This window comes from Neomonachus schauinslandi, chromosome X (genome assembly GCF_002201575.2).
Source record: "Neomonachus schauinslandi chromosome X, ASM220157v2, whole genome shotgun sequence".
Lineage (NCBI taxonomy): Eukaryota > Metazoa > Chordata > Mammalia > Carnivora > Phocidae > Neomonachus > Neomonachus schauinslandi.
Window position 1 is genome coordinate 80,062,405 of NC_058419.1, and position 13,830 is coordinate 80,076,234.

General features: G+C 37.8%; 1 protein-coding gene across 2 annotated transcripts in view; it reads left to right on the forward strand.

Moving 5' to 3' along the window:
- The first annotated feature begins 231 nt into the window (after positions 1-231).
- PFKFB1 (6-phosphofructo-2-kinase/fructose-2,6-biphosphatase 1) overlaps positions 232-13,830 on the forward strand; it is a 126,876-nt gene continuing 113,277 nt past the window's right edge. Inside the window, exon 1 of one of the 2 annotated variants that reach the window (XM_021700194.1) lies at positions 232-598. In XM_021700194.1, the coding sequence (XP_021555869.1) occupies positions 502-598 (97 nt within the window). In that variant the 5' untranslated portion in view covers positions 232-501. The remainder of the gene's footprint in view (positions 599-13,830) is intronic. The other variant, XM_021700276.1, reaches the window with a different exon arrangement.

Consider the following 13,830-nt stretch of genomic DNA (forward strand, 5'->3'; position numbering starts at 1 on the left):
TTTTTTTATTTCAAAGCTGTGAAAGAGGCTGAGACCTGCCTCCATCACCTTTACTTTTTCCACCCCACACAGGATATAAGCACATGATCTTTGGTCTTTTATTTGCATGTTCTACTACTCCTGTCTTCATTGGAGGGAAGTAACTGGCCAGACCTAGGCTGTCTTGCTGGCTGCCTTCCTTGCTGGGCTCCAAGTTATCTCCTATGTACACAGCCCTTGGAGTTCAGAGGCCTCTGCTGACCTCTGCCCAACCTCTCTCTCTGCACCCAAGCCCCCACTGGTATATACAGGCACAGAGGCAGGCAAGTCAGGCAAGGACTAGGAAAGAGGAGAGGGGGGCTGGAGACAGGCTGCCAGAGGGCTCAGAAGCCCAGTGCACCTGCCTATCCCAACTCTGTCCACCTGCTGCTGTGGCCACATTAACAGAAGAGACAGCTAGTAAGACAGGAAGTGAGGCCCAGTACCTTGTGGACAGTGGTGTCATTAGCTGCGACACCTAAGATGTCTCGAGAGATGGGAGAGCTCACCCAAAACAGGTTGCAGAAGATCTGGATTCCACACAGCAGTGGCAGCAGCCGGCTACAGCGGAGGAGGGGCTGTAAGTGTGATTTGCTTTCATGGGCTTCAAGGTGGTGGTGGTAGAGTGGGTGTAGAAGAAGAGCAAAGGACATGCCCCCCACACATCTACCCCCAACCCAACCTGAAAGTTGGACTAGATAAGCAGCTGAATGAAGTAACTGTAAAACAACAAAAGGATAATGTCAGAAAAGATAGAGAAAGAATAAGAGAAAGAGAGAGATGAAGGACAGAGAAAGAATGAGGATTAGGTAAAGACCATCTTAGAGGGATTTTTGACTAGGCACTTTTTTTCCTTTCTTATCCAGAGCTTATTTGAAATGCTTCCTGTTTGAAATTTGACATTGCTAGTTTGGAACTGTTCAGTGCTAGCCTAGAATGTTTCATTTTGGTGACCTCAATGAAGTGTCTGGAAATTGGTCCTGTCTGATAGTGCTTGGGTGAAATAAGGTAATGGTTCCTGGCATAATTTCTCAGGGAACAGGTGCTGGATACACAACAGTACCATGCCATTGGTCAGTTTTGCTCCTCCCTTTTCTCAAGCCTCTTCTAATAAGTCTATACCTGTCTGAGTTGGGAAAGTCTGGGTGTCCTGTCTTCTGCATTGCCTTCTTGGCACACATGGACACTTTTGCTACTCTGGGAATTTGAGAGAGAAAACAGCCTCTCAGGAAGAGCCTGCTGTGTAATATTCATTTTGAAAATTTAAGAAAACAGAGACAAAGGAGAAGCAAACAAAACTTGTAAATATTTTTTTTAAAACACTGAAGTATACCATTTCCCGCAGATAACAGGGGACGGTTGTAGACCAAGGTGCTTCCAGCCCAAGGATTATGGCCTGAGGAACCCTGAGGTGGGCAGAGACAAGACAGCTGTGGACTGTGGGACCCAGACATTTTGAGGTCCACCTGACCAAGCTCCCACTATGCTAACGCTAGAGGAGGTCCAGGCTCAGTGCTATTGGGAGGAGAGGTAGTTGCTTAGAGAATACAGGAAGATGTAGGATATTAAATATGGTGTATAGTATGCAAGATGTAGATGGAGGAAGAAGAGGGAGAGACAGAAAAAAAACAGCCTCCTGTTCTCTTTCCTTCTCTCCACCAGCAGTTTCACTCACTCATCTAGAGATCTAGGAGCCTGGATGAGACTGAGAATTACATCCCACCGCCATCCAGTGAACCACCTTATTTCTTTCCAAGGGGCTGTTGGATTTAGTTGACAAGCAGGCAAGCCAGTCTCTGCATACCTGGGTCCTCCAGAGTTAGGACCTTTATATTTCCGTCAACTCTGTCTTTCAGGTTGCAGAAATAATATACATAAATCACCTAATATAGTCTCTGTCACATAGAGGGTGCAAAACAAATACGTGCTCACTTTAGTTCTGAGCCTCTCTTTCCTTAGCTGCAAAACAGAACTAATAACGATTTCTCACATTGTGTTGTTGGGATGATTCAGTGATTCAGAGGTCTGGATCCAGACTGCCTAGGTTTGAATCCCAGCTCTGCCACCTCCTGCCTCTGTGACTTTGGGCATGTCTCTTTACCTCCCTGTGCTTCCATTTCTTCATCTGTAAAAAGAAGTGAATAATAGTGTTGTCGTGAAGATTAGAGAATAAAATATATAAAATGCTTAGAATGTCCAGCTCATAGTAAGTGCTCCATAAATGTTAATTATTATTTAAACAAGAAGGTGGGTGCGTGGTCTTTCTGCCCATCATATCCTCAGCATCAAGCTCAGAACCTGGCACACAGCAGATGTTTAATGCTCTACTTCCACTCACTCTACTACTCACCATAGGCAAGCATGGGCTCTGTGTGTACAAGACAGTCGCTCATTAGTGATTGAATTATGTCAGACCGCAGACACAATAAACTTGGTGTTTGCCAAATCCTGCCCTGGAAAATGTCTGCCTCATCTCTCTTGCTGGAGAGTCTATTTACCACTGAAAGATCTTAATCATCCTTTGCTTGGAGCATCCTCTCTAGACCTGCCTGGTTCCAAAAAGGGCAGTGGGTGAGGAGATGAACACAATCAATGATGTTGTTCTGAGAATTAAATGCATTAACATGTGTAAAGTGCCTGAAAAGCTGTGTATGTCCATCTGGACTTGTTTTCTCATTCAGTGTTATGTTTTGTGTGCCATCTATATTATTGTTGCATGTAGTTATATTGTTTATTCTCCTTGCTGTGTAGTACTACATTTTGTGAATACCTCATGGTTTATCCATCTGTTTTTTTTTTTTAAGATTTTGTTTATTTATTTGAGAGAGAGAGAGCAAGTGCATGAGAGAGGGAGAGATCATGGGTAGGGGGAAGGGCAGAGGGAGAAGCAGACACCCCACTGAGCAGGGAGCATGATGCAGGACTCCATCCCAGATCCCTGGGATCATGACCTGAGCCGAAGGCAGCCGCTTAACCGACTGAGCCACCCAGGCACCCCTTTCCATCTAACTGTTGATGCACATTTAGGTAGTTTCTAGTTTTGGGTTATGAACAATACTGCAGTAAAATTTTTTGTCTGCATAAATTTTGGAATTAGCTTTTCAAGTTACACACATACACACACACACATACACACAGAATTCTGGGATTTTGATTGGAATTACATTCAATCTGTAGATCAATTTAAGATCAAATTAAGATCAATCTCTGTGACATTGAGTCTTCTGTAAACACAGTATGTCTCTCCATCTATTTAAAACCTTTTCATGTTATTCAAGTGAAGTTTTATAATTTGAAGGGGCTTGCACATCATTATAAGAAATTCCTTTATTTCTTGTTGCTATTGTAAATAATACCTTTTTAGAAAATTACATTTTATAGCAGTTTATTGGTAATGTATATGAATATAATTGTAGTTTTTGTATATTGCATTTGTAACTAGAAAACCTGATAAACTTTCTTATTAATTTTGATAATTTATATGTAAATGACAATTCTCTTTTTTCACCTCCCATCTTTATATTTTTGTATCTCTTTTTCTTATATTACTGCACTCCTGGGACCACTCATCTCCAACAAAAACACACCATTTTAAGTACATTGTTGAATAGAAATGTTAATAGTGTGCATTGTTATGTTGATCCTAATTTTAAAGGGAATGTTCTTAAAGTTTCACCATTGAGTAAATTTGCAGTAGTTTTTTGTAGATTTCACTTAATAGGTTAAAGAAGTTCCAGGTGCCTGGGTGGCTCAGTTGGTTAAGCGTCTGCCTTCGGCTCCGGTCAGGATCTCAGGGTCCTGGGATTGAGTCCCACATCGGGGCTCCCTGCTCGGCAGGGAGTCTGCTTCTCCCTCTCCCTCTGCCTGCCTCTCCCCCTGCTCTTTCTCAATCTGTCTCTCTGTGTCAAATAATAAATAAAATCCCTCTAAAAAAAAAAAGTTCCAGTTTATTCTTAGTTTGCCAGTAGGATTTTTTAAATGAGTAAACTTTGAAATTTATTAAATGTATTTTCTCTATTTCTTGAGATGACATGTTAATTTTCTATTTTAATTTGTTAATGTGAATTACATTGGAGATGTTTCTTGTGTTGAACTAATCTCGCAATCCTAGGATAAATAAAAACTGCTGGATTTAGTTCATTAATATTTTATTTAGGAATTTGGTATTTTGTTCATGAATGAGCTTGGTTTCTAATTTTACCATGGTTCTCGTGTTTCTCTATTTGATTTTAGTGGCATAAAATGAAGTGGGAATGATTTCCTTTCATTCTGTTTTCTGACAGAGGTTATACAAGGTGGCACAACTTCCAAATAAAAACATCTGAGCCTACTATCTTCTTTGTAAGAAAATTTTTAACTGATACAATCTTTTAAATAGTTATAGAATCATTCCAGTTTGCTATTTCTACTTGTTAATATTAAGTTATGGTTTTCTAGGAATTTTTCTATCTCAGATCACTTTTTAAATGTATTTGCTTGAAGTTCTTATATTCAGATTTTTAAATGTTGCATTTGCAGTTATGTCCTCTCTTTTGTTCTAATATTGTTTATTGGTATCTTCTTGTTTTCCTCTTGATCAGTCTTGCCAGAAGTTTGTCACTTTTATAAGTTTTTAAAAATAATCAACTTTTGGCTTTTTACATCTCTGTTATATCTTTGTTTTCTATTTAACTATTTTTCTTACCATTATTCTATTTCTTTCACTTTCTTTTGATTTTTCTTTTTAACTTCTGCTCATTAATTTTCAGACTTTCCTGTTTTTGAGTATAAGCATCTGATGCTGTAATTTACCTACTAAATAGAGGTGATAAAAAAATAGGACTGATACAAACAGTGAAAGACATGTATCATATGACCTCACTGATATGAGGAATTCTTAATCTCAGGAAACAAACTGAGGGTTGCTGGAGTGGGGGGTGGGGTGGGAGGGATGGGGTGACTGGGTGATAGACACTGGGGAGGGTGTGTGCTCTGGTAAGCGCTGTGAATTGTGCAAGACTGTTGAATCTCAGATCTGTACCTCTGAAACAAATAATGCAATATATGTTAAGAAAAAAAAAAAAGAAGGTAGCAGGAGGGGAAGAATGAAGGGGGGGAAATTGGAGGGGTAGACGAACCATGAGAGACGATGGACTCTGAAAAACAAACTGAGGGTTCTAGAGGGGAGGGGGGTGGGAGGATGGGTTAGCCTGGTGATGGGTATTGAGGAGGTATTAACATAACAATAAAAAATTTAAAAAATATAAAGTTATGTTTTTGGGAAAAAAAATAGGACTGATATTCCTCAGATGCATAATTGTATGGACATAAGGATTTTCTTAAATATTTCCAGATTATTTGGTAAATAATCACTGTTCCCAGCTTTCTTAGTTTCCCCACCACTTACTCCTTGCCTTGGGCACCTCAGCCCTTTACTCAGGACTGTGGGGACCTATTAATCTCCATTTAGCAACTAAAGGGTTAATGCCTGACACAGCAGGAAGTCTCCAGGAATTTGGTGCCAGTCTGTTGGCCAGCTTCTTGACAGATCAGTGCCCTTGCCATTTCCATTTTGATTACATTCTTGTCAGGGAACAAACTTCCTGTGATTTCAGTTCTTTGAAACCTATTTAGATTTGCCTTATGGACCAACAAAAGGTCATTTTTAGTAAACATTCCATAAGCACTTGAAAAAATACACATTTTATATTTGGGTTTAGTGTAGTATATACTTCAATTAAGTCATGTTTGTTAATCTAGCTCAAATGTTCTACATTCTTCTGGGGTGTTGTCTACTTGTTGATATGAAAAATTTGTTACTGTCTCCTTGTAACTATGTCAATTTTGATGCTTTGTAAATAATTATAAAAAATTTACAACTGTTATATCCTCCTGGTGAATTTAATACTTTATCAGTGTGTAAGGAAATTATTTCTGGTAATTTAGTATCTTTGGCATTTTGCCCTAAAATAAAAATATTTTTCTGATATTATTACTTTTATTTAGCTTAATATTTGCTTGGTATAACTTTTCCTATGCTTTCTAAAAAATTGTTTTTGATAGAGATATAATTCACATAATGTGAAATAAACCATTTTAAAATATACAGTGTTTTTTTATTATATTCACATGGTTGTATACCATCACCAGTAATTCCAGAACATTTTCATCAGCCTCAAAAGAGACCCTATACCCTTTAGAGTCATTCCAGATCCCCTTTCCCCTCAGCCCCTGGCAAACACTAATCTGTTTATAGTCTCTATAGATTTGCCTGTTCTGGACATTTCATACAAATGGAATCATACAATATGTAGCCTTTTGTACCTGCCTGTTCTCATTGGGCAAAATGTGTGCAAGGCTAATCCATGTTGTATCATGTGTAGGTACTTCTTTTTATAACTGAATGATATTCTACTGTATGGCTATACCACATTTGTTTACTCATAAATTGATGGACATTTGGGCTGGTTCCACTTTTGGCAATTATGAATAATGCTGCCATGAACATTGTTGTACAAGTTTTTGTGTGGACATATGTTTTCATTTCTCTTGGATATATACCTAGGAGCAGAATTGCTGAGTCATCTGATAACTCAATCTATGATGCTTTAAGGAACTGTCAAACTGTTTTTCAAAGTGGCCAAACTGTTTTTCAAAGTTTTACATCCCCAAAAGCAACATATGAGGGTTCTAATTTCTCTGTATCTTCACTAACACTTGTTATTGTCCATTTTTATAATGCCCATCTTAAGTGAATATGAAATGATATCTCATGATGCTCATTTGCATTTCACTAATGACTATGATGTTGAACATCTTTTCATAAACTTACTGGCTATTTGTATATATTCTTTGGAGAAATATCTATTCAAATGCTTTGCCTATTTTTAAATTGGATTATTGGTCTTTTAAAAAATATTTATTTATTTATTTGAGAGAGAAAGTGAGCGGGTGGGAGGGGCAGAGGGAGAGAGAGAGAGAAACTTTAGCAGACTCTGCACTCAGTGCAGAGCCCGATGTGGGGCTTGATCTCACAACCCTGAGATCATGACCCTGAGATCATGACCTGAGCTGAAAGCAAGAATCAGACACTTAACTGACTATGCCATCCAGGTGCCCCAAGGGTTGTCTTTTTGTTAAGGTTGATTTGTATGAGTTGTTCATATATTCTGAAAATTAGACTCTTACCAGATATATGATTTGCAAATATTTATTCCCATTCTGAGCTGCTTTTTCACTTTCTTAATAGTATCTTCTGAAGCAAAAAAAAAAAATTTAATTTTGATAATGTCTAATTATTTATTTTGTCATTTCTTGCTTGTGCTTTAAGTATCAGATCCCAGAAACCAATGTCTAATCCAAAGTTATTTGTTTTTTTTCAGTTTTTATTTAAATTCCAGTTAATTAACATACAGTGTCATATTAGTTTCAGATGTACAATATAGTAATTCAACACTTCCATACCTCACCCTGTGCTCATCACAACTAGTGCACTTCTTAATCTCCATCACCTATTTCACCCATCCCTCCAGCCTCCTCCACTCTGGTAACCATCAGATTGTTCTCTATAATTAAGAATCTGCTTCTTGTTTTGTCTCTCTCTCTTATTGTTTTTTCTTTTGCTTGTTTTGTTATTTAAATTCCACATGTGAATGAAATCATATGGTATTAGTCTTTCTATGACTGACTTATTTTTCTTAGCAGTGTGTTCTTTAGTTCCATCCACATCATTGCAAATGGCAAGATTTTATTCATTTTTATGCCTGAATAATATTCTCTTATAAATATATAACACATTTTCATTATCCATTCATCAATCAATGGATAATTCTGTTGCTTTCATACCATGGGTATTGTAATAATGCTGCTATAAACATAGGAGTTTATGTATCCCTTTGAATTAGTGCTCTTGTATTCTTTGGTTAAATACCCACTAGCTCCATTACTGGATCACAAGGTATTTCCATTGTTAACTTTTGGAGGCATCTCCATACTGTCTCCATAGTGGCTGCACCAGTTTGCATTCCCACAAACAGTGCAAGAGGATTTCTTTTTCTTCACATCCTTTTGAACACATGATGTTTCTTGTGTTGTTGATTTTAGCCATGCTGACAGGTACGAGGTGATATCTTATTGTAGTTTTGATTTGCATTTCCTGATGGTAAGTGATGATGAACATCTTTTCATGTATCTCTTGGCCATGTTTGGTAGAATTCACCTGTGAAGCCATCTGGTCCTGGACTTTTGTTTGTTTGGAGTTTCTTAATTACTGATTCAATTTCTATGCTGGTTATTGTTCTGTTCAAGTTTTCTATTTCTTCCTGTTTCAGTTGTGGTAGTTTATATATTTCTAGGAACTTATCATTTCCTCTAGTTTGTCCAATTTTTGGCATATAGTTTTTTTCATAATATTCTCTAATGATTATTTGTATTTCTGTGGTATTGGTTGTTAGTTCTCTCTCATTTGTGAGTTTATTTGAACCCTTCCTCCTTTTTACTTGACAAGACTGGCTAGAGGTTTATCAACTTTATTGATTTTTTTCAAAGAAACATCTCCTGGTTTCATTGATGTTTCCTTTTTAAAAAATTTTATATATCATTTATTTTTTATTTAAATTCAATTAGCCAACTTAGTTGTTAGTTATAGATGTAGTGTTCAATAATTTATCAGTTTCATATAACACCCAGTGCTCATCACATCACATGCCCTCCTTAATGCCCATCACCCAATCACCCCATCCCCCCACCCACCTCCCCTCCAGCAACCCTCAGTTTGTTTCCTACAGCTAAGAGTCTTTCATGGTTTTTCTCCCTCTCTGATGACTTCCCATTCAGTTTTCCGTCGCTTCTTCTATGATCCTCTGTGCTGTTTCTTATATTCCACATATGAGTAAAACTGTAAAATAATTGCCTTTTTCTGGTTGACTTACTTTGCTCAGCATAGTACCCTCCAGTTCCACCCATGTTGATGTAAATGATAAGTATTAATCCTTTCTGTGTCTTTGGGGTAAATACTCAGTAGTGCAATTGCTGGGTCATAGCTATTTTAAAATAAAATTTAAAAAAATAAAAAGTAAAAAAAAAAGAATTACTTATCTTCATAGCAAGTTTTTTGTTTATTCAATCACTTTACTTGTTATAGATCAAATCAGATTTCTTTTTGAGTCAGTTTTGGAGTTTGTATCACTGTCATAATTTGTCCATTTCATCTAAGTCATCTATTGTGTTGGTATAGAGCTGCTCATGGTATTCCCTTATAATTCTTTTTTTATTTCTCTAGGGTCAATAGTAATAACCCCTCCTTCATTCCTGAATTTCTTAATTTGAGGGCTTTTTGTTGTTGCTGTTGTTAACCTAGTTAAAGGTTTGTTGTGTTTGTTAATCTTTTCAAAGAACCAACTTTTGGTTTTGTTGATTTTCTCTAATGCTTTCTTATTCTCTGTTTAATTATTATATTCTTCCTTCTGGTTCACATATTTTTGAATTTCCCAAAGTGCTCTCTGATATTAATTTCTAATTTCACACCCTTGTGATTAGAGAACATACTTTATATGAATGGAATCCTTTTAAATTTACAGAAGCTTGTTTTATGGCTTAGAATATGATCTATCCTGGAGAATGTTCAATGTGCACTTAAGAAGAATGTGTATTCTGCTGTTTTGGGGTGAAATGTTTTAAAGATGTCTGTTAGGACTCTTTTGTGCATAGTGTTGTGCAAGTCTTCTGTTTCTCTATTGATTTCATGTGTAGTTGTTCTATTCATTATTGAAAGTGGAGTATTAAAGTCTCTAGCCTTTGTCATTGAATTTCTTCCTTTAATTCTGTCAGTTTTTGCTCCAACTATTTAGGGCTCTGTTCTTAAGGTTATATATTTATAATGATTATATATTCTTTAAGAATTGACCCTTTTGTCCTTATAAAGTGTCCTTACATAAATTTAGCAATGTTTTTAAACATCTACTTCATCTGACATTAGTATAGGCACTCCAACTTCCTTCTGGTTGCAGTTTGTATGATGTATATTTTTTACTTTCTTTTTTTAAAAATTTTATTATGTTATGTTAGTCACCATACAATACATCGTTAGTTTTTGATGTGGTGATCCACGATCCATTGTTTTCATATAACACCAAGTGCTCCATGCAGTACCTGCCCTCCTTAATACCCATCACTGGGCTAACAAATCCCCCCTGCCCCCTCCCCTCTAAAACCCTGTTTTTTTTCTCAGAGTCCATAGTCTCTCATGGTTCCTCTCTCCCTCAGATTCCCCCCCTTCATTTTTCCCTTCCTTCACCTAATGTCCTCCATGCTATTCCTTACGTTCCACCATTAAGTGAAACCATATGATAATTGACTTTCTCTGCTTGACTTATTTCACTTAGCATAATCTCCTCCAGACCCATCCATGTTGATGTAAAAGTTGGGTATTCATCCTTTCTATTGGCTGAGTAATATTCCATGGTATATGTGGACCACATCTTCTTTATCCATTCATCTGTTGAAGGGCATCTCGGGTCTTTCCACGGTTTGGCTATAGCGGACATTGCTGCTATGAACATTGGGGTGCATATGGCCCTTCTTTTCACTACATCTGTGTCTTTGGGGTCAATACCCAGGAGTGCAATTGCTGGGTCGTAGGGTAGCTCTATTTTTAAATTTTTGAGGAACATCCACACTGTTTCCCAAAGTGGCTGTACCAACTTCCTTTCCCACCAACAGTGTAAGAGGGTTCCCCTTTCTCCACAACCTCTCCAACATTTGTTGTTTTCTTACCTTGTCCATTTTTGCCATTCTAACTGGTGTAAGGTGGTATCACAATGTGGTTTTGATTTGAATTTCCCTGATGGCTAATGATGATGAACATTTTTTCATGTGTCTGTTAGCCATTTGTATGTCTTCTTCGGAGAAGTGTCTGTTCATATCTTCTGCCCATTTTCTGACTTGATTATTTGTTCTTTGGGTATTGAGTTTGAGAAGTTCTTTATAGATCTTGGATATCAGCCCTTTATCTGTAGTGTCATTTGCAAATATCTCCTCCCATTCTGTGGGTTGCATCTTTGTTTTTTGACCGTTTCCTTTGCTGTGCAGAAGCTTTTGATCTTGATGAAGTCCCAAAAGTTCATTTTTGCTTTTGTTTCACTAGCTTTTGGAGATGTATCTTGAAAGAAGTTGCTGTGGGTGATGTCAAAGAGGTTACTGCCTATGTTCTCCTCTAGCATTTTGATGGATTCCTGTCTCACATTGAGGTCTTTCATCCATTTTGAGTTTATCTTTGTCTATGGTGTTAGAGAATGGTCGAGTTTCATTCTTCTGCATGTGGCTGTCCAATTTTCCCAAAACCATTTATTGAAGAGTCTTTTTCCATTGCATGTTTTTCCCTGCTTTGTCGAAGATTAGTTGACCATAGAGTTGAGGGGTCATATCTGGGCTCTCTGTTCTGTTCCATTGGTCTATGTATCTGTTTTTGTGCCAGTACCATGCTGTCTTGGTGATCACTGCTTTATAATATAGCTTGAAATCAGGCAACCTGATGCCCCCAGCTTTGTTTCTCTTTTTCAACATTTCCTTGGCGATTCAGGGTCTTTTCTGATTCCATACAAATTTTAGGATTGTTTGTTCCAGCACTTTGAAAAATGTCATTGGAATTTTGATCGGGATGGCATTGAAGGTATAGATTGCTTTGGTAGCATAGACATTTTAACAATGTTTATTCTTCTGATCCATGTGCATGGAATATTTTTCCATCTTTTTGTGTCTTCTTCAATTTCTTTCATGAGTGTTCTGTAGTTCCTAGAGTATAGATCCTTTACCTCTTCGGTTAGGTTTATTTCGAGGTATCTTATGGTTTTTGGTACTATTGTAAATGGAATCGTTTCTCTAATTTCTCTTTCTACAGTTGCATTGTTATTGTATAAGAAAGCAACTGATTTCTGTGCATTGATTTTTTTTTTACTTTTTTATTGTTATGTTAATCACCATACATTACATCATTAGTTTTAGATGTAGTGTTCCATGATTCCTTGTTTGTGCATGACACCCAGTGCTCCATGCAGAACGTGTCCCCTTTAATACCCATCACCAGGGTAACCCATCCTCCCACCCCCCTCCCCTCTAGAACCCTCAGTTTGTTTTTCAGAGTCCATCGTTTCTCATGGTTCGTCTCCCCATCCGATTTCCCCCCTTCATTCTTGCCCTCCTGCTATCTTCATTTTTTTTTTTCTTAACGTATATTGCATTACTTATTTCAGAGGTACAGATCTGAGATTCAACAGTCTTGAACAATTCACAGCACTTACCAGAGCACATACCCTCCCCACTGTCTATCACCCAGCCACCCCATCCCTCCCACCCCACCCCCCCCAGCAACCCTCAGTTTATTTCCTGAGATTAAGAATTCCTCATATCAGTGAGGTCATATGATACATGTCTTTCTCTGTTTGACTTATTTCGCTCAGCATAATACCCTCTAGTTCCATCCACGTCGTTGCAAATGGCACGATCTCATTCCTTTTGATGGCTGCATAATATTCCATTCTATATATATACCACATCTTCTTTATCCATTCATCTGTCGATGGACATCTTGGCTCTTTCCACAGTTTGGCTATTGTGGACATTGCTGCTATAAACATCGGGGTCCATGTACCCCTTCGGATCCCTACATTTGTATCTTTGGGGTAAATACCCAGTAGTGCAATTGCTGGATCGTAGGGTAGCTCTATTTTCAACTTTTTGAGGAACCTCCATACTGTTTTCCAGAGTGGCTGCACCAGCTTGCATTCCCACCAACAGTGTAGGAGGGTTCCCCTTTCTCCACATCCCTGCCAACATCTGTCGTTTCCTGACTTGTTAATTTTAGCCATTCTGACTGGTGTGAGGTAGTATCTCATTGAGGTTTTTGATTTGGATTTCCCTGATGCTGAGCGATGTTGAGCACTTTTTCATGTCTGTTGGCCATTTGGATGTCTTCTTTGGAAAAATGTCTGTTCATGTCTTCTGCCCATTTCTTGATTGGATTATTTTTTCTTTGGGTGTTCAGTTTGATACGTTCTTTATAGATTTTGGATACTAGCCCTTTATCTGATATGTCATTTGCAAATATCTTCTCCCATTCTGTCAGTTGTCTTTTGGTTTTGTTGACTGTTTCTTTTGCTGTGCAAAAGCTTTTTATCTTGATGAAGTCCCAATAGTTCATTTTTGCCCTTGCTTCCCTTGCCTTTGGCGATGTTTCTAGGAAGAAGTTGCTTCGGCTGAGGTCAAAGAGGTTGCTGCCTGTGTTCTCCTTTAGGATTTTGATGGACTACTGTCTCACATTGAGGTCTTTCAACCATTTGGAGTCTATTTTTGTGTGTGGTGTAAGGAAATGGTCCAGTTTCATTCTTCTGCATGTGGCTATCCAATTTTCCAAACACCAATTGTTGAAGAGACTGTCTTTTTTCCATTGGATATTCTTTCCTGCTTTGTCGAAGATGAGTTGACCATAGATTTGAGGGTCCATTTCTGGGCTCTCTATTCTGTTCCATTGAACTGTGTGTCTGTTTTTGTGCCAGTACCATACTGTCTTGATGATGACAGCCTTGTAATAGAGTTGGAAGTCCGGAATTGTGATGCCGCCAGCTTTGCTTTTCATTTTAAACATTCCTCTGGCTATTCGGAGTCTTTTCTGGATCCATACTAATTTTAGGATTATTTGTTCCATTTCTTTGAAAAAAGTGGATGGTATTTTGATGGGGATTGCATTGAATGTGTAGATTGCTCTGGGTAGCATTGACATCTTCACAATATTTGTTCTTCCAATCCGTGAGCATGGAACGTTTTTCCATTTCTTTGTGT